We start from the raw sequence: 27027 nt of genomic DNA, 5'->3' as shown, positions 1-27027 counted from the left end.
ACCAGTGGCATGTAGAGAGGAATTGAAGTAGCTGGCATCAACGTGGTCAAAGGCGATTGTCCCTTTACTGAGCCCTCCCACCACAGAGCCGACAAGCTGATGCCATATCTGAGACTCCATCAAACTGGCTAACACTGTGTGACCCACCATGGAGATCCACAGAGACTCTACCCCACCCAACTTATGGGCCCACCCAAGCTGCTTTTCCACACGAGTGGCTAGTCTGAGCTTATGCTTCCCAACTTCCTAAATCCTCAAGCAAGCAACATCTGGCCTCAGTGAGCCCCAGGCCCATTGCTAGCAGCAGCCAGCCTAGATTCACAGTTGGCTTCGTCTGGAAATCTCCAAGCCCAGCATAAGTAGCAGCCATCTGATATTGCTTTATACCTCAATTAGGGTGGCCCGGGGCAAAACACAGTGGGGGCTGACCTTGCCCTGCACCACTTGGGAGACCCCAGAGCCTGTTCACCCAGTGGGCAGTTACAGACCACGTCAGAGCACCGCCACCCTGCCCCTGCACAGCTGATCCTCCACGGAGGGCAGAGGGTGGTGGTCAGTGGTTACAGCTCTTAAGATGCTCCCTGGCCCCAGGAGAGAAGGACCAGGGCCTAAAGAAAAGGAGCAGTCACAGCAGGTGCTGGAATTGCAGCTTTGCCTCTGCACCTTGGGTCTTTCTTTTGTTTCTGTTGCTGGCCATAGGATTATCATTTCCCTATAGTCATCCTCTAATCATCTTCTGGCCTCTGTGACCACCATCTGTGGTGGGCAAGCCCTCTACTCAGGTAGAATTAAGACCCACAGAAGTAAGACCCTTATTATTTGCTATCTTGTGTTATATAGTTATTAGTGTATGTCTGTCATCTCCCTGTCAGATAAATTCCGAGGGCAGGAATTAGACCTTTCTTATTCCTTTATTCTGTACAATGCGTAATGCCCAGCATAGTACTGATTGTGAATGAGGTATTCACTAAATGTTTGTTGAATGAATGAGTAATTCAGTTTAAAACACCAGCCTTATTTTTTCTCTAGCATATAATGGAATTAAAGGAAAATGAGCATTTTTCTGTGATGAACATATAATTTTTATAATCAGAAAAATGTTCTTTATTTTTTCAAATGAAAGATTAGCCTTGGTTTGTGTTATTGAAGTGATTCATTGGTTAATGGGAAGGCAGCTTGGTTTGGGCATTGACAGTCTGAAACCTGCGTGGTAACGAGACTCCACTGTTTCTCTCTTGCAGCTCTAGTCATCGGCACCACTTGCGCTGGATTTGCACTGGCTCCGGGGCCGTTGGACTGGTCCTGTTTCCTGCTTACCTTTGTGGGAACAGGCCTTGCGTCCTGTGCTGCCAACTCCATCAATCAGGTCAGCTCATCATCCACCTTTCAGTTAGATTTTGATATTGTTGTTTTTTCCTAGTTGGTGGTACTATCACATTTTTTAAAAAAACCTTCCAAAATCATATATACATGAGCAGGTACTCTGAACTTCTAACACTGTATATCCTATAGAGGTCTATGTGTTACATAACCGATTTGTCTTTTCTTTGGAGGTGAATGGTTTTCAGTTCTGTTCAGGTGAGAGCTGTGGCATACCTGCTTCAAGTGACCAGGATGCCTTATGTTGTTCAGGCACATTCCCCTGAGCACTCTTTCTTTGGTTTGGTTTGTTTTCATTTTAAATCACTATTACACAAAAGAGAATGCATATCCAATTTTTAAAAAATAAATAAATCAGTATTAGTACACTTGGTATATGGCATCCAGATATATGAAAATTAGCATATTATTAATTAGCTAATTATTTTTAGCATCTTGTTTGTTTAGCATATTCTTTTTAATGCATTGCCTGCCCCGCCCCCATTATTTTAAACATCAGAATAATTCTCTAAAATAGTTTTTCCCCTGCCTGGTCATCGTGGTATGCTCCAATGATGTGGCTTTTTCATAAGATACTTTAGTGAAAAAGTCTTGGCTAAAACTTAAGGAAAAGTTTCTTTCATCACCAGAACACCCAAGAGGAATTGGCACGGGTTTAAAACAGGAATTCAAGTTACCAGCAGGAAAACAGCTTGGCTGAGTGGATATATAAGTTGGTAGTCCACAAAATATGGGAATTCTAGTTTGATAATGCCTAAAATCAGTGTGTTTTTGTAATGTATTATCAGCTACTTGGAGAAGTATGAATCTATTTCAAGTAAGGTTTATTTTTTGTTACTATTTTTAAAGACAAAACAATCTTAGGAGAGGTTCAAATAGCCCTACCACCCTACTCACAATACCGTCCACCCCTACAATCCACGACGCCATCTCTTCCAAGTTGCTCCTCCCTTTTGCTACACCCCCATATTTCTTGGCTAAGGGGATAATTATGGTTTCACAATGAACATGTTTTTAATGAAAATTTGAATGAAAAGCAGTATAAGCAAAATGGATTTATAAGGCTATTTTGGGTCTATTTTTCAAAAAATTTTTAAAAATGTTATCTTTAGTTATAAAAATACATCATAAGGTTCAGTAGAAACTTATTCTAGTTTTCTGGCTCTTTTTTTAAAATTGAAGAGCTGATTTACCTTCAATATACTAACTGATGACTCCTATTTGATTATATGGATTTAAATAAAAGGTTTAAAATAAAAGTGAGGGGGTTTAATAAAAACAAAGCAATAACAACAACAAACTAATACGCGTCATTTGGTTCAACAGAAATGCCATGATTTTCTAAAAGTAATGCAGAACCATCTTGACTTGAAGCTGCGACAACCCCCTACACACTGCCCTAAAAAAGGTGGCTCAAGAATTTATCGTGGGAAGGGAGAAAAAGAAAAATACCTGTCAGTTGTAGCAAAAAAAGTAACCAGAGGAAAGAAATGGAATGATTTACATTTAGACAGAAATTTACAGAAACTGAATATTGGACCAAGGTTTTAGAAACTTTAAAAAGACTAAGTTCAGATGGCCACTTTATTTCATAGTCTGCAGGAAGTTTATTTGCTATAGGGAGTGAGTTGGGGTCTGTTGATTTTAAAACTATTCCCTAGGAAAGCCACAGGCATGATGGGGTTCTTTCTGGTACTGACAAAGGTACTGACAAATTGCGAAGCCAGTCTCTCCCTGTTTTATTTCTTGCTTAGGTAGGTTTTGCAGCCTTGTGAAGCATCTCACTTACACACACACCTCCCCTGTTCTTCCTCTAGAACACTGGCACATCCCTCCTCCACATGGCACTTACCTCCCACAGCCTCGTCAGTGTCGGGCGCGTTGTCACCCTGAATTGGTGCTTGTTGAGCAAATGAATAATTGCTTCATCTTCTTATATTCATCATAGTGCTTCCTTCCACTTTTCTTGGGCCCTAATTTCCTCTGGAAGCTTCACAGTACTTTAAATATCTTAATGATTCCCATCATTGTACAATTCATTGTTACTAAGTTACCAATCAATTTTCCAAATTACAATATTTTGTAAATAACACATTGCAAATATTTTAGTTCTAGTGTCGGTAGACAGACTCATAAAATTAAAGGATTGTGAAGCCATTTTCATTAGTGCCTTTAATTGAAATAATACCAGGCAATGAGGGTTTAACTGAGTTTTGAATAACAAACAGTCTGCTGAGATGGAAGAACTTACTGGGTTTTTTTAGGGAGCTGGTGTTCAACTTAAAGAATGCACATACTATATGTGGTTGGTATGTATAAAAGTTCTTCAGCTTCCGGTAGAGTTCCGCAAAAGAAAAATATTACTACTGTCTGTGTTTATAGAAGGATTCAATCCAGTTCATATGTTTTAAACACTTTCTTTTAGCTGTTATTAACTTAGTTCTTAGTGATTCTTTTTTTGTACTCTATTTCTATGATCTCTCTGTGAAAGTAGAAAAAATAAAGTTTTGGAAAACTATTCTTACATTTGTTTTAAGGAGAGAAAATGATACTCAGGTTTTGATTTATGAAGTAGTGACTAATGCATTAAGATAGATATGCATGTATATATGAAACCACTAACATTACAATGTAGAAAAGAATTACACACATATTTATAAAATACACACATGCTTAATTCAAACTATAGCATGGCTTTAAAGCAGGTATGCCTTCAAAGGATGAGAGCAATTCATAAAATGTTTTTAATTTAACTGAAAGATAAAATGTTCTAAAAGGCTTGGACTAATCAAATCTTGAGAAATAAGTGACTGAAAGTGAAAAGCTGAATAAATTCAAGTAGAATGAATTAAATTGAAATATATAAGAATAATCATAATTTTTTGAGTGTTTGACATATTAGATGTTATAATAAGCTGTTCTGAAGATTAACTTACATTACATATATATGAATTTTTTAATAGTGGTTAAGGGTACATGTCAATAAACACATTTCTACAGAATTAATTTTAAATGTGACATACTATTCCATTTTATGAATGTGGCAATTCTCAGCAAGCTCTTTGTAATTGTAACTTTTGCTTCTAGAGTAACCCTGCGCCCACCTCTAATTGTGTTTGAAGAACAAACCCCTGGAGGTAGAGCTGGTGAGAGGGAAGCTACCAGCCAAAGCATATATGAAACTGGTTTAACTCTGAAATGTATGATCTTAACAAAATGACTAATTTCTGACATGCGTACAGTGCTTCAGAGTTTGCAAAAATATTCACGTAGATTTTTAAACCTTATGGCCCTGTGAAGTAGGGGACATCTTCATTTCTGGTAATTGTGAAACACTTGGTTTTGCTGTTGAATTATTCTTTTTAAAAACAACATTTAAAAAAATGTATTATGCAAATAATTTTTTTCATTTCAGAACAGTGAGAAAATATAGATAAGCAAAAATAACAACAATTTTTATTTTCTTTTCCATTTCTGTCAGACACGGTTGTGTATATTAAGAGTTACAGCAGAGCACCAGCAAAATCCCTGCCCTCGCAGTGCTCATGTGACCCACGTGTTAGCACCTGGAAACGGTGTAATCTCACTAACCAGTGTCGTCCCAATGCAGTTAACAAATAAAAAATGAATACAATCCCAATTAAAAACTAATTTATATTATCACTGACTTTTAGAACACACATCTTCAAATATCTATTATTTTTCTCATAGAAATGATTTATATACTATAATAATTTGTATGTCTTTCTATAAATAGTGTATCAAAACATTCTTCATGTCAATACTTGGTGTAACATGATTTTAAGAGTAGTAGATACTGTACCATGGTACATACTATAGTAGTATATAGAGACACCATGATTTGTTTAATCAGTTTCTCCTTATTGGACATTTTAGAGATTTCTAGTCCTTTAATCAAAATAAACAATGCTGAGCTGAAATTCCTGTAGCTAAATTGTTTAACATGTCCTTAACTATTTCTTTCAGTAGATTTCTAAAATCATGTGTTTGTCTTAAAATATATCTAGTTTTCAAAATAAAAAGTTAAAATTAAAAAGTTATGTATTTTAAGTCCAGCTAAATTTCTTCCCAGAAGGTCTTTTGCTTGTTTCAAATCAGCTGAGACGTCTGTTTGGCAGTGTGTGGAAGTGGCCGTCGCCAGCACTGCATGGTAGAGAACCCGTGCCAGGTATGTAGGGAGCCATAGACGTGTCCTTCCACATCGAGTTGTGTTCTTTACAGAGGAGGTGGAGTTATTTCTTGTTTGGGGGAATTTTTTTTACTGCTTATTGGCCATTTGTGTTTACCAGTGAGTTTTGTCCATTTTACTATTAGGCACTCACTTTTGTTCCACAAGTCTTGGTGTATGTAGGTTGGATTATCAACTCCGCCATGAAGTCTTGTATATATTCTGCAGTTTTCAAGGGTTTTTTGAAGTGCAGGTGTTTCATGTGTTTAACCAGCCAAATCCTTTAATTTTTAATACAGGGATTCTCAGCCTCTCCATTCTTGACAGTTTGGGCTGGATAACCATGTTATGGGGGACTGTCCTATGCATTGTAGCAAGAAGTGTTAATAATAGCAGTAATCAGAGCCAACACTTACTTTTGCACTTCCTACATGCCAAGTAACATTCTAAGCATTGTACATGAATTAGTTCATTTTTTTAAGTCTAGGTTCATGGAATTTCAAAAAATGCCTTTTCTGAAAGATCGAATAAATGATTAATGAATTTATAACCTAGACTTAGATCTAAGAATAACCATTGATGTTCTCTGAGACTTTATTTTGGAGAAAATAATCAGAAGGCACAAAACATAAGTAGAATTTCAGATCTGGGAGGTAGGTTATAATTAAGGAAATAAAGCTGGTAAGAGTATATTATCTTTAGGGTCTAGTGTATCTGTGAATGAAGAATTTTTATGAAAGGAAATAAAATAGAGTCAAGAAGAGACATGTGTTTTGTTTGATACTGACAATACATGAGAGACTTTTCATGGCTGAAATAAGGTAAAAAGGAAGGGCTTTGGATAAAGAGCTCCAAATTATTGGTGAGTAGGGCAAAAGAAAATTCACAGCTTTTAAAAGTGAAGGAGAAACAGGTAAAGATTATTCTGTTTTCTTGTGAATAAGAGATTAATAATATCTAATGCATCTTTTTCCATTTTCCTTTTCTCTGATGTTTCTTTTGTTTTGAATATACAGTCCGCCTTGAGCAATAGGAATTGCCTTTCATCTTCCATGTTGAGCAAAAGTGGTTATTAACCTTGGTGTTGTGTTCTAGGAGAATAAGACTGATGTTAGCAAACACCAGTGATGTGATTTATTGAACATCATTTGAGTATGAAAAGTCAATATGAGAAGTACATTTTCTTCTGAGTGTCCTGATTTGTTTGACTTTGATGTCTTCACGGGTGAGCAACTTGCAGTCATTCAGTGGCCTCTGAAGTCCGTAACCTGGCGTGTTCAATGATTCAGATTAGCAACTGCACAAGATCAGGTTTGCACAGAGAGTTTTGAACAGCATGTAGGAAAGAACCTCTGACTAAATATGTTGTTGATAATAGGAACACCACGAACATTACTGGAAAATGTCAGAAAGTGCATGTTAAATTCAGAGTCTCTTCTTGATTCTATATAATCCCAAATACTTCCTAAATTACATTTGATTCCACTCTCCAGAATGCTCCATCTAAGCAGAGTGAGCTTGGCATTGGTATTTATAACCAGAATAACTCTAGATGAAGTTTTGCAAGCAAATGTGAGAGGATGATAGTTTGAACATATATCTGTAAATAATATTTTGTAATTTACATGCCACATTAAGTGGTCATTATTTTATTTGCTTCTTACAATAACTGTGAGGGGGCAATATTCCAGTGTTATAGAGGAATACAGTGGAGTTTAGGGATGTCTCTCATCACACATCTGAAATTGGTCAAATTGGGAGCAGAACTTGGGGGCCCTCGGCTCCCGGTTTACTGCTTTTTTTCCTTGCAGCTGAAATGTCCTACTCCAGACATCACCATGGAGTGAGTCTTTCTTCAATCAGGTTAACTGCTGACATTCTTGCTGCTAAGTACTTGAGGTGAAAGTACCATAATGTCTGTTTCTCTGATAAGATTGGGAGGATTTGAAGCACTTAATGCCCTCTACCAGCTAAGTGCTCAATTAATGGTAGCTGTTGTTACTGTTATTAACATGAGAGTTTGGTCTCTTTGGCACAGGTCCCCCCCGTGCTTTCAGCATCTTTTTTCTTCCAGTTACCTCCAGTTAGAGTCTTCATGTAGCGGATGGGAAGGGAAAATGTGTTTATTTTCCCTAATGTACTAAGAGACTTGAGTTACAGTTGTAAATTATAATATATATGTGTGTGTGAAGATGCATGTGCATCTGTTTCTTGTTTGTTTATTTATTTATTTATTTATTTAAATCCTCACCCAAGGACTTTTTTTGTTGTTGCTTTTAGAGAGACAGAAAGGGAGAGAGGAAGGGAAAGAGGGAAACATTGATGCAAGAGAAGCATTAATGGCAGTCTCCCTCCCATAGAAGCCAGGACCAGGGATCATATGCATCCAGACCGGGGGTCCAACCCACAACCTATGCGTGTGCCCTGATCAGGAATCGAATCCGTGACCGTCGGGCTGAGCCACACGGCCAAGGCCACATGTGTTTGTTTCAGATGTGTATATAACTATATGCGAATTCTCCATATTTGAATATGTGATGATGACTTAGGTTAACCACACATTATTAGTTCTCTGCTATTTCATCGGTTTATTGTAGAATTCTGTCAGTTCCAATAAATCCGAGAAATATTGATGAAAAGGCTGGTGCATTTAAAAAGCAGATATTTAGCTGAGATGTAATGGAAATGATACCAATATGGAGTTTTGGAGTTGTGATTCCTGGTTTGTGTCTCTGGGTAGCATGTTGTAATAAAACCTCATTTGGGTGACTTCGAGATTTGCTTTCTTCCTATGTGTTTCCCTATCTGTCCAGCCTAGCAGAAGTCAAGCTGAGTTTTTTTTTGCCATATTATCTTTTTATTTTTTAATCTTCAGTTACATTTGTTTTTCCTGGTAGTTTGTTCTTCTGAATCCCATTAGCCAGTCTATTCTCTGCTCTAAACCATGCACTGCCCTCGCTGTTTCCGGGTGAGGGGGACTCTTAGTTGACTGATGGCTGATGCTCCTGAGGTAAAAACTGGTTCTACAGCTGATCCCTGGGAGACTGTGTGTCTCCACGTCTCATACTCACCCTCTTTGGCTTAGTGACAAACTGCTTTTAAAGTTTAATACATGAAAAATTGTGGTGCCGTGATGTTTGTCGCATTAAAATTAGGTTTATTTGATGACAATGATTTCCATACTGAGTTGCCAGACACTTGATAAGAACAGGAGTTGGGGTGTTGGGTGGGGGTGGTTAGACAGTGGGGCAGATTTGTTATACCCACGCTTCTTTAACTTACAGCAGCTTCTGAGAAGTCTTGGTCCATTGCTCTTTCTACCTAGCAATGGAGCTCCAAACTTCTGTAGGCACGCTATTAGACCTTTAAAAATTATGTGTAAGTGATTAGGCATATTCTAAAATTAACATTTTCATGACCACCTAGTCCTATCTTATCGATCTTCTAAGAAGTTTTAGAAAGTATTATTTGGCACAAAGGGAAATTACTTACCTGAGTGATTAATCTTAAGGAAAATTTCACTCTGGCATTTCCTTCAGATCCGATGCCAGATTTCTCCCGGAAGCAGCGATCACAGGGGAACAAAGGCTTCCAAAGGCCTGGGGTGATGGGTTGTGGAGATACGCCGAGACACAGGAGAGAATTTGGTAGTTAGTAAGATTTATGTGTACTTGTAATCTAGAGGATCCTTATGCCTTAAAATACACCGGGCAACCTTAAAACACTAATATGCACTTACAGCTTTTATCCCAGCGGCGGTCTCTTTAGTGCCAAAAACAACTTACCTGCTAGCTCATGAGAAAAGAAAAACTATCACTGAAATAAAAAGGCTGGTATACTATCCCAACTTTTTCATTGATCTATATTAATAAAATTATGATTATTCTGGTATTGCTTTTAGCAAACTATGGTTGATCTAGAAAATGCCATTGCTTATATTGCTGCCATTAGGTGATCTGAACAAGAATTAAACAGTGAGGCGTATGATTTCCTTAAACAGCTACCTGAAACTATGTGGATAAAAATTCCTCCCCTAAAGTTACTGATGTTATTTCCTAATATAAAATAATAGGGATTAAATATAACTTCTGAATTTAAGAATATAAAAGTATCTTAAGAGCAGAATCCTAGCAAATACAAAAATACTCAGGGATTTGTAAATTAGGATATGGGTAAACGACACTATTTCCTGAGCCTGGATCCCTTCCATGATTCTCACCTCTGCTTGAGTGAATGAATGCCTGAATGGCAAAATAGCTTGTTTAAATGAGCACATGGTTAACCTCAACCATAGACATGTGTGCAGTCTGATAATTCAAAATCTAACGTGTTTTCCCACAGAAAGAAAAAGAGCTTATGCGTTTTCAACAGATACTCAGTTATTCCAAGTAGGTCTGAATTTAGTCCATCAAAAATGGCCCTTTTCCTAGGTAGTCAGTGAACATTCAGGCTTTAGGACTTCACTTTAATGCCTTTGAAAAACAGGAAAATGTGACTGAACTAGTTCTCATTTGCACAGACTTTTGTTTATTCTACTTGACTCGGGTTAAAATTATTGAGGTGGAGGAGGCTGTGGAAATCCTCTGGGTGTTCGCCTGCCCATTGGAAGGGAAGTCTGTGTTCCCTACGACCAGAAAGCAAGACGTTAACAAGTAGTAGAAGGTGCTAACACTATGTTGTAGTCATTTCTTGAAATCTCCTTTCAGAATGGGTCCTTGCACATTTATCGATTACTTTTGCTAGTAATAATACTACTTTTTGCTAGGTATAAAGTGTGGTCCCTACTCTGAAGTGGCTCACAGGATGGTAGAGAAAGACACATGTATGGATAAGTACAACAAGACAATAAACTGTGTTGGTATTGGTGTGGAATATAGGCAGTGCCTTAGGTGCTATTAGTGCAAGATGTAAGGAGTGGTTATTTCTACCCGTGGAGGTCAGGAAAGGGTCCCAGAGAAGTGACTGGAGTATCAGAGGGTAGGTGGGGGTCTACCAGCCAGACCTGGAAGAGGGGAACTCTCCAGGCAGAGAGAACTCTTGTGAGCAGAGACAGAGACGGGAGCTGTTACACATGGGAGACCATGGGGGCCTGTGGACATCGCAGTGCAGCAAACCTGACCAGGTGGGGAGGGTACGGTGAGAGGTTTGTCTGAAGAAGTTAGCAGGGCAGGTCTTTGGGGGCCTGTGTGCTTTGCTGAAGCATTGAGACCTGCCCTATAGGTGTCAAGCCACCACTGGCGGTTGTTAGTAAGATCGTACCACAATTGATGGTGTTTGTTACTCTAACGCTACAGAAAAAGTCCTAGGTTGATCCTGCAGTCTATGCACTGTCGGTGTTCTCCAGCCCCCTCTCCTTCTCTCCTCATCTTAGGCCGTAGTGGCTGCCTAGATGCCTAGATGTCAGCTAAAGTGTCATCCACTCAACAAATACTCTCTAAGTACCTGTTATGTTCCAGGCACTGTACTGGGTGCTGGGCATATAGACAGGTCACTTCTCTGTGGAGTTTAAGTGGAATAGCAAGAGACGGGCAAATAAGTATGTTAACAAGAAAATATTGGGTAGGGACTAGTACCATGATGAAAATAAAACCAGACAATACAGAAGAAGGAACGCATCTTAGAGAAAAAAATAACTCAGTTTGAGTATTTTGGGGGTGGAAGTTGTGGTTATGTGGCACTTTTGGCACATCCAGAGTGGAGATGAGCAGGGCCCTGTTTGGATCACGGGAGATTTTGGCAGGAGATAGCGATAACAAAACTGCTGAGAGCTGGTACCATAAAGCTGGTGGATGGCATACAGATGGATCAGAGAACACATCCCAGCTCCTTTTCCTCCAGGCGATCTGGCCTCAGCGACTGCACTCTCCCTCTAGCCCCCTGGCTCCCTCCCCCTTCAGTCACGGGGCTTCCTTGCCCTGCCCCTACCTGGGAGTCTCAGCAGTGCCCGTGCCCTCTCCTACATGTCCACTTGGCTTCATTCAGAGCTGGGCTCAGACATCCGATCCTGGGAGAGGTAGGGCACAGCAACCCTTTTTTGCACTTCTCTGCCTCTCCTCTGACATCTTGTTTTTTGTTCGTTGTCTGTTTCATGAACGTCAACTCTATGAGAGCAGAGACTTGGTTTTATCTATTAGTCTTCCTCCAGTGCCTAGAAAATTGACATGTAGTAGGAGCTCGGCATATGAATGAACGTGTAAGGGAAAGATGAATGTTGCTTACTGTCTGGTGGGAGAAACAATCATCAATCAAAAAATTACTCAGATTAATGTAAAATTACAATGGTGCTGAGTGGTGAGGCATTCAGGGAACACAGAGAGGACACTAACCTATCCATGAGGAAGATGGTCCGGCGCATCGACATGGGGTAGAAGACCAGGCTGCAGCCGATCGATGCTTGGCCCTCATTGCTTACCTTGGTCTGCCTGGGCTGAGCAGGGGCTGGCTGCAAGTTCTAGCTGTGGAACCCCGTAAGCTACTTAGTTACTGGGACTATAATTGCATTTGTAGGAATCAGTCTTGCTGGAAAGTGATTATTGACAAGCCTCAGAAATAAATTTTTTTAAAAGCTATTCTCTGGTTATAGGGAACTCACCTCAGTGACCCTCGGTGACTTTTTCCATTTCAGAGGCAATGCTCGTGGGTCCTTTCCTTACATGTTTTACTTGCTACTTTAGGGCTGCATGGTGGTCTCAATGAATTGGGGAGTGTGTGCATTGGCCAAGGGGAGCAGCTGGCATGTGTAGTCTAGATAAGTGCATGTCCGTGTTGCGAGAACTTCCCATTTTTCAATACAAGCTAGATATTTGGATTTGGGGGGTGAAATTTCCTGAATTTTAAATGTTAAATGTTGGCTCAATTTTTTTGAAACATTGTGCATACCGAACAGACATTGTCAGTGAGTTGAATTTGCTTTGAGGACCCCTTACCTCTATGCTGGCCTTTGGAAATAAATAAAACATATAATTTAGGTATCATCCTTTACCAAAATGTTAAAAACTTCTTTCTGAAGTAAAGAAAATGCGTTCACTGAAAATAGAATTCTTTACAACTAATAGTGAATGTAGTTTTCTGTACTCATTTTCATCCTGTGGAGAAAAGTGAAGCACGAAATATCTCAGTAGTTTAGATAGAATCAAGCCCTAGGTACTACATCTTAGCTTTCAGATTAAGCTGCTAGCTTGTGGACATGTGTATCTTCTTGAGCTCCATTATAGAAGAGCTCATTATTTTTAAATTTAAAAGGGGGGAGATGGTACTGTTTTAGCAACCAAAAGGTAAAGTCAAGGAAGGTCAAGTAAAAATTGCTTCAAGAAACACCTGGAGATTTCAAATGTGTTTACAATTATTTCTCCACTGAGGCGTTATATTTCAGAAAGTGCTATTAATTGTAATAGAGTAACACATAGCTCTTTGTGAAATTTAAGTCCATTGAGTATCAGCACCTTCAAAGACAATGAAAACTCCAGGCTGCATTTATCTATTCCCCTGTGAGGAGTTACTACAATGTATATTGTATCATTCCATATGAAATTCTTTGACTTAATCGTCTCTCATTTATTTGCAGTTGTCTGAGGTCAGTTTTCCATTTCGCAGTTGTCAAACAGCTGTCAAATTAAAAGACCAGACAGATCCTAGAGTTAATTTACGTTTTGTGACATTCCATAATAGTACATTTGGTGGCTTATGCATTTAAATAGTTATTCACATTTCTTAAACATCCTTTCCCTCCTTAGCCCATTTCTTTTCCACAAATATCCACACAGATAGTAAGTATGATCATGTAAATTATCTATTATTTTCTAAGCATATTGTTTAAAAATTCATATGAACTTTTAAAAAATCACTTGAAATAGTCAATTTATTCCACCATTCTTTTTGCAGGAAGAGAAAATCAATTTAAATTCAGTTTTTATTGTTATGCTTATTTTCATCCTTAATTTTATCATTTCTATCAAGTTGAAATCTAAGTCGTAACTGAACATAGAATTTGTCATTTGCTTTCTAAATGTCCGTATAGGATAGTGTAATAGTAAAGAATTCAGCATTTTTAATAATTCATTGGTCAAAGAAATATTTCTGGATATGCCATTGATGCTTTACTTCAAAGTATCTCAAGTTGCCAGCAGGTGACTCTAACACTGTAACGCTTTGTAAAAGAGGTATTAAAAGAAAAACTGGGGCATCTTAACATTTTCAAGAGTCACTTGAGCCAAAAGTGATTTAAGTTGGGCAGCACCAAATGAGGTGGCCAGGAGAGGAGCTAGGGAAAGACTTATAGAGGAGATGCAGTCGCAAAGCCGAGGACCTATTTGATTGTCTGTTCGTGGTTGATTAGGTTTTGGTTTCTTAACCCTAAGGCACTGCAGGCTTGGGTTTGGGTTGGTTTATGTAGGCTGCTCCATGTATGCCCCAGCAGGGCACGGGGGCTGCCTCAGTCCGCTGGCCTCTTTGTGCTCATCTCACAGAGGCCCACTCCAAGGCGCTGGGTGAATACTCTAGAGTTAAGTAATTGGGTGAAAGAACTGCAGTTACATGCATCTATAACTCTTAGTTATTAGAAAACACCTAAAAGGGATATTCTTAAACATGGTCATTGGAAATTAGTGTGTGGTAACACAAAAATATTCCCATGTTAATTATGTTTAACCTTTTGCACTAAGGTCACTTTAATCAATACTAGTTTTGTGCATGTTTTCCAAAAAGCTCATGTGTTACATAGGGCTTCATTTAACCTTTTCTGGATTTTGACACATTCTGTATTGATCTCATAAGTCCTTGTATATTTCTGTGTTACACCATTTATTAAATTGACCTTTAATTTTGTTTTTACATATCTGAATGCTCCAGTAGTCCGTGAGCCCCTCTTTGGTTACAGAGAATTTTCTTTATCTACATCCTTGGTACTTGGCAAATAGTGCTGTCACTGACTATTGAATACATGAATGAGAAAATGTAAGCAAATGAGAATGTAAGTTTGGGGGTTAAAAGACCCTAAATACACAGTGTTACTTTGTTCCCTTGTTATTCTAACTTCATGAAAGCTGCTGTTTAAACATGAAATTACATTTCACAGGGTGGAGAGAAACATAATTTTATTGTGTGTACAGATTTTCTAGGAAATTTATTAATTATTTTTTAAAAAATTAGCATTGAGATTATAATAAATCAAGGTGAATTAAAATTGGATAACACTAAGGTAACAGATAAAATCAAGCTAAAGTTAGTAACAATATAAAAGGTATTTATGACACCATAGTGGATATTTTCATATAATACTAAATGAAATTATGTATTTTACCTTTTTCATTATTTGAAGTCTTTTAAATTTTTTTATTGATTGATTTTAGAGAGAGAGAAACATTAATTTGTTGTTCCACTTATTTATGCATTCATTGGCTGATTCCTGTATGTGCTCTGACTGGGAATTGAACCTCCCACCTTGGTGTGTCTGGATGCCACTATAACCCATTGAGCTACCTGGCCAGGGCTTGAAGACTTTTAAAAATTATTCTTCATTAATTGGCATTCCAAATTGATTTGAAGGTATCATTATGAGTTACGTGTTCTCTGTGCTTATAACCAAATAACTGTTAGTGAAAATGTATTCTAATGATACATTTCCTCATCAGAAACTTCATTACCAGAGGGAGGGAAAAAAAACAGGAGATATAGAAACACATATCCTTACCACCTACTCAACAGCTCCACTTGTATTTCTGCAAGATACCAGAAATGTCGTGTCTAAAACTGAACTTTCTTACCTTTTTCCTCAATCCCACTCTGATTGCCCATCTTATTTGCTGTCAGTCAGTCTAATATGATGGTAGCTCCCTGGTTTTCTCTCACAGGTACACACACACACGTACAAACACACACACACACACACACACACCACTGGCTGTGAAGAATGACTGGAGGACGGTTGGATGCTCTAGCCCATTCTCACAGCCTCCACCTTACCACCACGTTGTCTCTTGCCTGGATTATTATAACAATATGCTGATTGCTGTTGCTCTTTCTACTTTGCCCTTCTCCAGGCTGCTCTCGGCACAGCATACCTTCTGAAACCCAAGTGAGATCACATCCCACCTCTGCTTAAACCCTCTAGGGGTTTGAGCCTCAGCTCTGTGTATGCAGCATGCCGCCCACCCCCATGCTCTGTGTCTTCACTGTGTCAAATACATTGTTTACATCTTACTTATATTAAGGTTTGAGGAAGGAAAATGTTCTTATGTTTATAATGTGCTAATTACAAGGAATTATTAGGTATTTGTATTTTATTTGTTAATTGTCATGATTGTTCTGCCATGTCTTTTGTCCATTTTAGCATGAAGATAATTTTTTATTTAAGTGATATGTAAGAACTTTTTATGTATATTAATTGTTGCAAATATTTTTTCTAGCCTATCCTTGAAGTTGCCCTTTATTTGTGTTTATGTTGAATTGAACTATATGGAGGTCTTAAATTTTTAAATTTCAAATATGTCATTTTATTTAATAAATAGTTTCTTCCTGGGGAAGGATAATTGTAAAGGCCTTATATTTCAATACATGGACTATTTTTTAAGAACAGGTTGTAAAGTGGTTATTAAATTTAATTTGGTTCCAAATTGTTATCTTGCTCTCCTAGGATTATTTTGAAATGCCACTCTTACAATTGCTACCTTCTGTTAGACTTTGAATTTGTGTCTGCATTTATTCTGTTTCCAGGACCACACCCTCTTAAGTCCTACATCCCTGTTATATAACTCAATGCCTAAGAAGGCCAGTCTTCCTCAGTGCACTTAAATTTCAAGAGCTTTTTGGCACTTCTCATCAGTGAAGATGAGCTTCATTATTTTGAAGTTATAAAAAAAATCTTTGGGATTTTAATTAGAACTACATAGTACATGTAAATTTATTTGGGCAAAGTAGACATCTTTGCACTATTTAGTCTTCTCATCAAAAAGTGTTTCTTCGCCCCGACTGGTATGGCTCAGCTGGGCGATGTCCTGCAAAGTGAAGGGTCGCTGGTCCTGGGACAGTGCCTGGGGGCAGGGTCAGTGCCCGGTGGAGACCTGTGTGAGAGGCTGTCCATTGATGTTTCTCTCCCTCTCATTATCCCTCCCTCCCCATCTCTAAAAATAAACAAAGAAACAAATAAGTACTGTTTAAAAAATTTTAAAAGATGAGAGTATTACTTAGACCCTAACACTTGACTAACACAGGAGGGCAGGGGTTGCTAACACAACACTAGATGACATCACATAGACCAGGCAGTCTGAACACGAGTACCAACTGCAGAAGTGTTAAAACGTGGGGCAGAAAAGCACACACAAAATCAAAGCAATATGCTTATTTTTTCCCATTTGCTCACACTATATTCTTAGTGAAATGTAATTTCTAAAATTTAGATCTTGTACTTCATGTGAATGTTCATTCCTCAGTTTTATTAGTCAGCTTTCAGATTTTTAGTTTCTTTAAAATAGTTCCATTTCTTGCCTGTTTTTCTTTTTACATGTGTCTGTAGTAGGGCAGCTTATTTTTTTTTTTCCATTCAAATAGTTGTTTCGGCTTCCTTTAGTTCTTCTTATATGGTATTGAGAGTAAAAAGCAAATGCTTACCAAATTTACTTTTGTTTCTCTCTAGTTAGATTTTTTCCTATCGTGTGTTATACTGCCCGTCAGTGCTGTTTCCCACTTCTTACGTTGGGAAGTTTTGGCAGTCCCACTGTTTTATTCCCTCCTGCTCATTCACCACTGAGCCAGCAGAGTGTGTTCAGTCATGGTGTTTGCCCTGGGGCAGGGCGTAAGTATTTGCTTGAACCTGGAGGGCTTGAGGTTACAGGCCTCCTCTCTGGTGATTTGCCACAATGGATATGAGTCTCCTTCTCACCTCACTCTGATGTTTATAAAGAGATCATCTGCTCTGAGCTGATATTTCCTGGTCCTACTTTGTATATTTTGTGGAAGTTTGCAATTCATGTCTTCATTGAAGCAGTTGGTTCATGTATTCAGCGCATGTTCAACTACTGTGTCTTCATGTCTATTACATATCCCAGCGGCGAGGCACTGGAGACGAGAAACAGACAGGATCTCTGCTCTCAGCAGACCTGCTGCCTAACGGCACAGGAGGAGACAGGCATATTCGCACGTTTTATTTGGAAATTATAAGATTGATTTAGTGAGCGCTCCAGATGTGAGGACCCGGTATTATTTGAGTTTGTGAAAGGGATGGAAATGATGCTCCAGCTGAGATCCAAAAGATGAGTGGGAGTTTAGACTAAGCACATAAGGGAGGGAAGTGAACGTTCTAGACAGAGTAAATAATACACGCACAAGCCCCACAGCAGGAGGAGCCTGGTTTAAAAAACTGAGAGCACCATAACTGGGCAGGGAAGGGGACTGTTGAGTGAGATGCGGCTGCATCGCAGGGCAGATCAGAGCATGTATATGTTCTTAAAGGGCTACATTAAGTCTTTTTAAAAGAGCATTTGGAAGTCATTGTCATGCTTTAGCAAGGGGTGACTGAATCTGGTTTGTTATTTGAGCCAAAATGGGTACAGAGAATAGCTGAGAGGCTTTGCTATACACTAGGCAAAAGGTGATGATGGCTTATACCAGGGTGATACTGGACGGGGCAAATTTGAGAGAGATTTAGGAGCCATCTCTCCAAACAGTTCTTAGAGCCAGATTATCAGTGCAGGAAAGAGGAAGACTGGTAAAATTAGGCAGATGACATTATTACTCTAAGAAGACCTAGGTTTGGCAGAAGGATCATGAGTCCAGTTTTGGACTTGTTGAGTTTGAGGCGCCTTTAGTATAGCAAAGAGAAAATGCTAGACGGAGGAGTACGTGGGTCTGGAGGTCAGAATAGAGGACTGTGTTGCAGATGAAAATTTGAGTCATTTTCATAGAGGTGGTAATTGTAGTTGTGGACGCCGATGAGATTAAAGGGCCTGGGACCAGCCTTACAGAGCTATACTGTTTAATGGCATGTGGAGGAGAGGGACCTTGCAGCAGACACTAAGAAGGGAGAGAAGAAAACCAGGGTATCAAGGAAGCAAAAGGGCAACGTTAAGAAGCAGGGTGTGGCCAGTAGTGTAGATTGCTGCCCAGAGGTTATGTGAGCTGAAGACTGAGAAGGCCAACTGGAAGTAATGAGGAGGTCACTGGAGACCTAGAAAACTGTTTGATGGTTTGTGGGGTGGGGAAGCCACAAGCCTACAGCGAGGCAGAAGTCCAGGTGTCATTTCTGTGGCATAAACATGAGTAGTACTTCCAGGAGTTGTGTGGCACAGTAGCCATGGGAAACCAGACTGGAAGGGGACTCAAAGATGGTGAAGTAGAGGCAGTGAGTCCAGGAAACTTCACACGAAAATGGGGAGAGAAAAGCGCACCCTCTGGAGAACAGTGTTCCAAGGCTTGTCCAAGGTTCATCTCTCCAGCAGGTGGCTTTATGTCTTTTAAGTTTAGATCCTCAGAAGTACAGGAATTACGATGGGGAGAATCTATGTCTTTGTAACACTGAGTCTTCTTGTCCAGCATCGGTTATGTTTTCTGTCTCCATTGTCTGTGGTCCATACCATTGATTTCCTTCCTTGACATTTTCATCTCTTTGTTCTTTCCTTCTGTAATCTGGTGAATGTGTCATGCTCGTTCTGCTTACAAATGGCTTAATTTTCTTCAGGGTGGATTTATTCTTTATTATTTCTGGTGACGATTTTAATTCTATAATTATATTTTTAAATTTACTTCTTCATGTCTTCTAGCTCTCTATATCTTGTGTGCGGCAGTCAGGTGTATTCCATCTCACTTGTGATTTCAAGCTTTAAGAAGTAAATGCCCATTTTAAAAATTTTGTATTTATTCCCAGTGACTTTTTAAGAACCATGGCAAGGAAAAAATGGAAAAACTTCAGCCAGAAGTAAGGTTATGCCTAGAAATGCATATTTTATTGCCCTGCTGCTACAGGGGCTGGAACTTAGCCACTGAAGCTTTAAGTAACCCGGTAATTAATGTGAAAATGAAAATTGCGGCTTCCAACAGTTGTGGTTCTCGGATAGGCTAGATAGCATTATGGTTAAGAACATATGTTTGAGTCCTGGCTGATAATAGCTGTGGGACACAGGGCAAAATCCTTAAACTTTCTATGTTTTGATTTCTTCATCTGTAAAATGGAGACAGATGAAGAAATCAAAACATAATAGTATCTACCTGTACCGTTTGGAGACTTTGGAGACAAAAAAACATTATTTCTACTTTCACAGTCTAGTGGAAAATATAAGATACATACGCAGATGACTGCAGTTGAGAGTAGAGAATGAATGAGAGAAATATAATGGTATAGGATGTTATAGAAGAAAGATTATCGCTGGTACAGCGGAGAGCTGGGGAAGGCGGCTGGAGGGGGCACATTTTAGCTGGGTAGGGTGTGCGTGATTTGAGGATGAGGAGAGGGTGGTTCCAGTCAGAAGAAGTAACCTGAGTCACAACAGGGAGCTGGAAAGCACACGAGCACACATGCCTGTGCGTGGGGTGGAGGGCCTAGAATGTCAGATTGCAGAAAGGAAGTAGTTGGCCATAAGACGAGGCCATGGAGTTGAGTGTCATAACTGCAAGGCGAAAGATTGAGATTCATTCAGTCGGAAATGAAGAGCCACTGGCATGGGAAAAGCCTACAGGCTCGTTGACCAGCAGGATATTATTAGCACAGCCCCAGCAACTATAGGAAACGTGAACTCAGAAATGACGTCAATACTGCACAAGAGGAAACGGACTGATGAGAGAAAGGGGTGTTCTTTCTGAGAAAGTTACTACTTTGAGCTGTGACTTGATTAGTGTGCAAATGCACACATTGGCCTGGTAGCAGCCACTGTTCTGTGGTTAGAGTCCTCTCCCTCATGGAGCACAGGAAGCTGCAAAATATCCAACATGCTCTGGCAGTCCTTGGCAGCCCACTGAACATGTTGGTATCCAGCTGTGATCTTCCCAGATCTTTTGTTCCCTGCTTCTTATATAGTTTACCATAGTTGTTGGGTTAATTTTTTTTTTAAATAGTGAAAATCAAGAGAAGTTTAATACATGTAAATAAGACTGTGATGAGAGAAAAAATTTTTTCTCTGCTTTTAATTGCATATAAGTAATTGGCAATGCTTTTTTATGAAATTGAAAAAAAAAAAGTAAGAAATGCCAGCCTTTGTATTTAAATATTTAATTCCCGCTTATTTCTTTAACTAGTTAATTCCTTAACTTTTGTGACCTGGAAATTTCGAGAATGTTCAAATGAGGTTGTATTACAAATGAAACAGATTTTCTTGCTAAAGATCATTTCTTCTAAGTTCTTATTCCTATTTGAAGCTATAATAGGGCCGTTACAGGACCTAAAGACAGTGGGCCATATCACTGGAGAGTAAACCTAACCTGTTACTGTCCTTTTTAAATTTCTTTCTGTTTTTTTATTGGCACTTTTTTGGCACTTGTCCAAATTGGGTGAGGATGGGATGGGGTGAGATGGTAAGAGATCTGTCTCTTCAAGAGGAAATTTGTGTCATTGTAGGTGTCCTTGAACTGTTATGAAAACTGATCTCCCGTTAGAAATCTTGCCATTATCAGAGTTGAAATTCGCCTGCTAGAGGCTCTTCCTTTTCTCAGTCCACTTATGATCCACACCCTTCATTTCACACCCTAAAACCCAGTGCGTCAGCAATAATCTGCTTTCATACTCTTTATAATCTATTAGTAGATTGATTCTATCGGGTTGGTTCCTGCCTCCACCAGAACCACATTAATGCTCCAGGCCTTAGGCAAGCAGTCACCATAATTCTACCTCTGCCCACTGGCTGGTGTCCCTCCAACCCTGAATTCTTCAATCTCCTGGCTCCTAGTCGAGTGGGTTATACTTTGAGCTTTCCTTTTTGCTCTGCTTGAAGCGTGAAAGCCCTCCAGGACTGTGCCTTGGCTTCAGCTGTCTCCAGCTTTGCAACTCTGCAAATAATTGTAATCATAATGATGATGATAATGATGATAATAATAGCATCACTTTAGGTCTCCAGGTGCTTTACATACATCAGCTGATTTTATCTTCATAGCAACCCTGTAAACTAGGTATTGTTTTTACCCTCTGACAGGTGAGAAAGCATGCATAGAGAAGTTAAGTGAGGTGCCGAAGGCTAGTGGCCGAATGACAGAGCTAGAAGACATGCCAGTTTTATCTGGCACCTGAGCTCTTTATGTCTTGACTTTGGCTTACCCACCTGATTTCTAACTTTGCCTTGACCAAACATCAATATACAGTGCATCTATTCCTAGAGCCTTACCTTTTTTTTTTTGTTTTTTGCCAGCAGCAGATTTCCCAATCTGCCCTGTTCCTGTGATATTTCCTGCTTGATGATTTAATCCTTGCCTTACGTAGTCTGAGGTCTTCTAGGTGCAGAGCAGTGACCATTGGGATTCTCTGAGGAAGAAAAATTCCCTTGGCCGTATGATCTCACCTTTAACTGGAACATAATAAATAGAAGAAAAAAGGAAACAAAATATAACCAGACACATTGAAGTTAAGAACAATCTAACAGTGGGCAGGGGGGAGTGGGGAGGGGACAGTGAGAAGAGGGGATTACAGGAACTACTTTAAAGGACACATGGACCAAATCAAGGGGGAGGTGGGGGAGGGAGGGGGGTTCGGCTGGGGTGGGGTGGAGGGATGGGGAGAAAAGGCACACAACTGTAATTGAATAACAATAAAAAATTAAAAAAAAAAAAACAATCCCCCCCCCCAAAAAATGCTCTGGACCGACCAAAGGATGTCCTGCTGGTTGGCGAATGGCGCTATGATCCTGGGGGCTTGGCCTGCTCGCTGCCCCAAAGCATACCATCCTGCCTTGCAGATACTGAGGAAGCCACAGTGCTGGACAGTCCTCTGGCCAAAACACTATTACTTCAGTCCACCCAATTAAGTTAGTATCTTTCATAATTATGCATCTTCCAGGAACCAGCTAAATCCTTCCTGTGCCCAAAAGACTGAGATGGTGTTTGCAGTGCTTGCCTTTGGGGGAACTGTCTCCAATGTCATCTGTGCAGCTCAGGAAGGGCTGGAGAGCAGAGGCCAAGGCCGTGCAGCACTGGCATGAAGGAGTGCTGAAGTGTATGTTTTCTCTGGATGTCATGAGAGGGCTAGACAAGAGAGTGATACTGTAATGCCTTACATTCTTATAGGACTCTGCAGTTTACAGAGCTATTTCATGGGCCAGGTCTTTGCTCTCCCCACAGTTCTTTGAGGTGCATAGAGCAGGTTCACCATATGACTACAGATTAGGAAACGGAGGCTGGAGTTACAATGCCTTGCCTTGGGTGCCAAAGCTGAAACTCTGCAAGTTCTGGTTTCTTCTGTCACTAGCCCTACTGGTGCTTCTGCCAGCTCCTGCAGTCAACTTCTGATCTGGGGAAGTGATTGCTTCAGAGATTTTCTTTAAGCTCCAGATTCACAGTCCATCATAACGAATCTGGATCCCCAAATCACGAGTCTCTCTCACCAGCATTAACCCAGGAGTCTTCTGAAGACTCTTTGAGTAGAATGGACTTACATAGGCATATTATTGATGCATGAGCAGTGAAAATCAAAACTGTTTTACAGATTCAGAATTTTTTCCCAGTGAGGATAGAGTAGCCTAGAGCAGGATGGAAACACATGAAACTAATTTGTCTGATTAAAAAGAAAAATGTATACAAATCATAAAATTAAAAAGGCAGTTTATAATGAAAGGCATTAAATAGAGAATGTAAATGTTATTTCTGTGGCCTATTTGGTATTACATTTTAGTGTAAATAATGTATCCCAAAGAATCTGTGAAATTGATTAATAAATCCACTCTCCTCCCGTGTTAGGCAACATGAGATGGAAGGAGCAGGGGCTTTCTGTCCATAGAGAAGCTTTCTCAGGCTCACAGTGGTGTGGAAGGGCTACCAATATGAGAACAACAGGTGCATGCAATTTATGTTCAAGAGTACTTTAAGTATCTTTAATCAGCCCAGTTTAAGTCAAGCCATATGATGTTCAGACACAGACTTTTTTTTCTTTCCGTATCAAGTACTTTTCCCTTCTCTCAGTGCTCCGTATTAGTAGTACCCAGCTGTGAAACTAAGCTTGCCTTTTGTTACTTAAAAGCAGATAAAATGTTTACAACAGTTACAGTTGACTGCATGGTGGTTAGTCTCACGTTTCTCACTTCTGTCACTGTGACAGTGGGTCTCTGAAGAATAAATCAGGTATCTGGCTCCTGCTTTCTGCTCAGTTCAGCTATTAACAGTTTAGTTGTTGCATCAAGTACTGCAGGGTGACCACCCCATTAGACGTGCACAACTCTTTTCTAGGGATGGAAAGAATGGGCTCATCTCTTTAACTTGGCACATTTGTGAATGGTTAACACCCACTTTAGAGGGATTTGTATTTAGATTTTTTTACATTTCATTGCCATTTCATCAAAGATAGAGAAGTAGGGATAGTTTTAGTGAAATTGAGCCATATTTGTTTCCTAATTCTTATTAGCATAAAATTAAGAAGTTAAAATAAAATTTCCATAGAACAACTTAGAGATGATCATTTTTTCTTACTCTATGTGTATCACTTCGCTTTGATCTTGCTGGTGCCAGCCCTGCTCTCCTTTGTTGGTGTGTATCTGTCCTCCCAGTTCACATCGCACATGTAATTTGTTAATGGGCCTCTTGATAATTATGATAGTATATTCATTTCACAACGCCCAGTTGTTAGGTGATTACTTGTGGGAATTACATAAAGAGGGGAAAATGACCTGTCGCGCTCTTGTCTTTAGTGAGCCAGTGCATGGAGCCCTCTGTGCCTCGGAGCACTGCTCAGCTCCCTGTGCTTCCCCTCTCTGCACCGCCGTGTCTTTATCTGTCAAAATGTGGAGTCTTCCTTCCCACTGTAAGGAGTACTTGTGAGGGTTGGGGTTTTAATGCTCTGTGAATGTGACAAACATTGGGTATTATTTGTTTAATATTGAGTCACAACCATTTTACAAGTTATTTTTGAAACAGATGTTCTCCAATTTTAGAAATACTCCTTTTTGTGTAAAATTATTTAAATCTCATTCTTTTTTGTATTGCATTGTCAGTTTTCACTTTGGGTTGAAATCTAATAGAAAATGGCCATTAAAAGCAGGTGACAAACTGATTTATGAGATGCTGGTTGGGTTTCCCTGCCTGAAATGTGAACAGTGAAATGTGAACTTCATCTTTAAATGTGTTTACGCAGGTTGTCACTGACGAATGCGCATTGGTAAAATAACCTCAGGAATGTTTCTGTCCTGTCACCTCCAGTTGAAGCGTTTCATGCAGGCTGCAGTTTTCAACATGCACTGAAAATAGAAGGCTGCCCTCCTCCAGCTCACAGGAAGTGGCAGCACGCCCTTCTCACACAACATTGTCATCTTAGTGATAAAAATGTAATGAAGCCCTGCGACCATCTAGAATGAAGTGTGAGCATTACTTCTAAGTTTTGCAGAGTTAGATTCAGTCTTTGCCAAGTTAGCCTCGTATCAAGGGGCTTGATTGCCACTGAGAGAGAAAACGACATGTGGATTATTGAAAAATAAATTTTTACTTTAATACTGAAAACCATATTTAAAATTTAGAACATATTCAGAGGCCACTGTTCCGAGGCAGACGATGAAATGCAGCTCTTTGGGGAGGCAAATAAATTTATGAATGGATTACAAAGGGAAATGCCTATGAGTTTAGAGAACTAAAGCAGGGCTCCCACAAATGTCAGTAGTTGAAGCATGTGTGCATTCATCTTTATTGTATGTTCTCTGAGAAGACTTCATAGCTAATGTTCTGGGTAGTAGAAGGCATCCAGTTCACTTTCAGTCTTTAAAATACATGTCAGTACTTAAGTAGGGTAGACAGCAGCACTAATCATATTAAGCACAGTGTCTGAACTCACAGTGAATGCATAATTAATGTATTGTTTTAAAGGGCCTAATATATTAGTCAAGGGCGAGAGCTTCATGCATAGTTTGTTGTGGGAGTGAGGGGAACTATTCCGTGATGCCATTTTTACCACCATGGCTAGCTCTGCTCACTAAATCTATTTTGCTACACCTCTAATATGAGCCAAAACCATCAGCCAACCTCCATTAAAGTGCTTGCCACGGAGAACTCTCTCTGGGATAGTAAATGCTAATTCAGTGTCAATTAGAAAAATGCTTCTAACAAAACACTGCGATTAATAAGGGGTACTTGTGTTGATTCATTGCTGGGATTTTTTTTTCTAATTCCTTATAAGGATACATCTTTCATTACTTTCTATTTATTATTTTAAATATGTTTAGCTTGAAGGCACTTTACCATTTCATCTTTATTTTAAAATGTACCCAAATGTTTACTTCTCCATCAATATCCATTTAAAGTTAAACCATTTGGGTCTCACTAATTTAAATTCTTTTAGTCAAACCATTGAATAAAAGGTTCAGTATAAACTCTTAAATTACTGCATTCAAACACACTTTTAAAAGTTTCTGATTTCTTTAATCCTCCTTAGTTTTGAAGATGTGTAATGTATTTTTTAAAATAAATCCAGTTTAATAAACATCCTGTTACCATAGCTAATTAACAACTGAAAACTAAAACTCTTTTCTCTTTGCAACTTTCAGACTTTATATTAATGTCTTTATAACTTTATAAATTTTAATATGGTGTTCTTTACTTTTATATATATACATTTTTTACACCATCTAATAGAATTGTGTGTATTGAATGAATACAGTAGTCACAATTCTGTTTTTCTCACTATTTTGATGAAAATCGTTTTAGTAAAGCTTGTTGTTCTGAGGGTGTTGGGGGGTCTGCTGGGTCGGGGTGTGCAGTGGGGTAAGTGTTATGGGAGGACCTGGTACTCTGCCTTTGGCACCTTGGTATGTTATTGAATTCTCTCAAGCTCTTGCAATATTAAATTCTGTATGTTTTTTCTGTGAAATGTTTTATTAGTATTTAGACATTATGAAAAAATACTTTAAGCATTAATTAGTGTGAATTTTTGAACTATGCTAAATCATATTGATTTGGTCTCTGACTTGTTTTACCTTTAGAAAATATAGATTATTAATAGCTATAATTCATGCTTCTTTGAACAATAGAATCATAGATTTGATGCAAAGGACTAAAAATCCTAGGCTTCATATTTAAATCTTTGAAATATAATCTTGAAAGAAAATAGCTTAATTTGACCAAGACTGTGGTATAACTTGAATTAGCTTGGGCTCTTTTAAAGAGAGTTAGTTTTAAGGCAGAGTATGGAGCAATGTGTAAATTTAAGGTATTTACTTTCTTCACTAAACTAACTTCTCCCCTGTAGATGTATGTTTTGTTTTTTTGTTTAATGTTTTGAATAGATTATTTATTGAAGAATATTTTTCCTGTATCTACTTTCCTGGTGCTACTGCCAAGTACAGTCACAGCCTTGA

The 27027-nt window shown here is 39.0% G+C and overlaps 1 protein-coding gene across 2 annotated transcripts in view; it reads left to right on the top strand.

The window, feature by feature from the left end:
- Positions 1 to 27027, top strand: part of COX10 (cytochrome c oxidase assembly factor heme A:farnesyltransferase COX10) — a 118270-nt gene that overhangs the window by 31146 nt on the left and 60097 nt on the right. For both annotated transcript variants that reach the window (XM_053910640.2, XM_024564642.4), the window contains exon 4: positions 1242 to 1366. In XM_053910640.2, the coding sequence (XP_053766615.1) occupies positions 1242 to 1366 (125 nt within the window). The remainder of the gene's footprint in view (positions 1 to 1241; positions 1367 to 27027) is intronic.

This window comes from Desmodus rotundus, chromosome 9 (assembly GCF_022682495.2).
Source record: "Desmodus rotundus isolate HL8 chromosome 9, HLdesRot8A.1, whole genome shotgun sequence".
NCBI classification, from domain to species: domain Eukaryota; kingdom Metazoa; phylum Chordata; class Mammalia; order Chiroptera; family Phyllostomidae; genus Desmodus; species Desmodus rotundus.
Note: the sequence above shows the minus strand (reverse complement) of the source record. Positions and strands in the feature narration are given on the sequence as shown.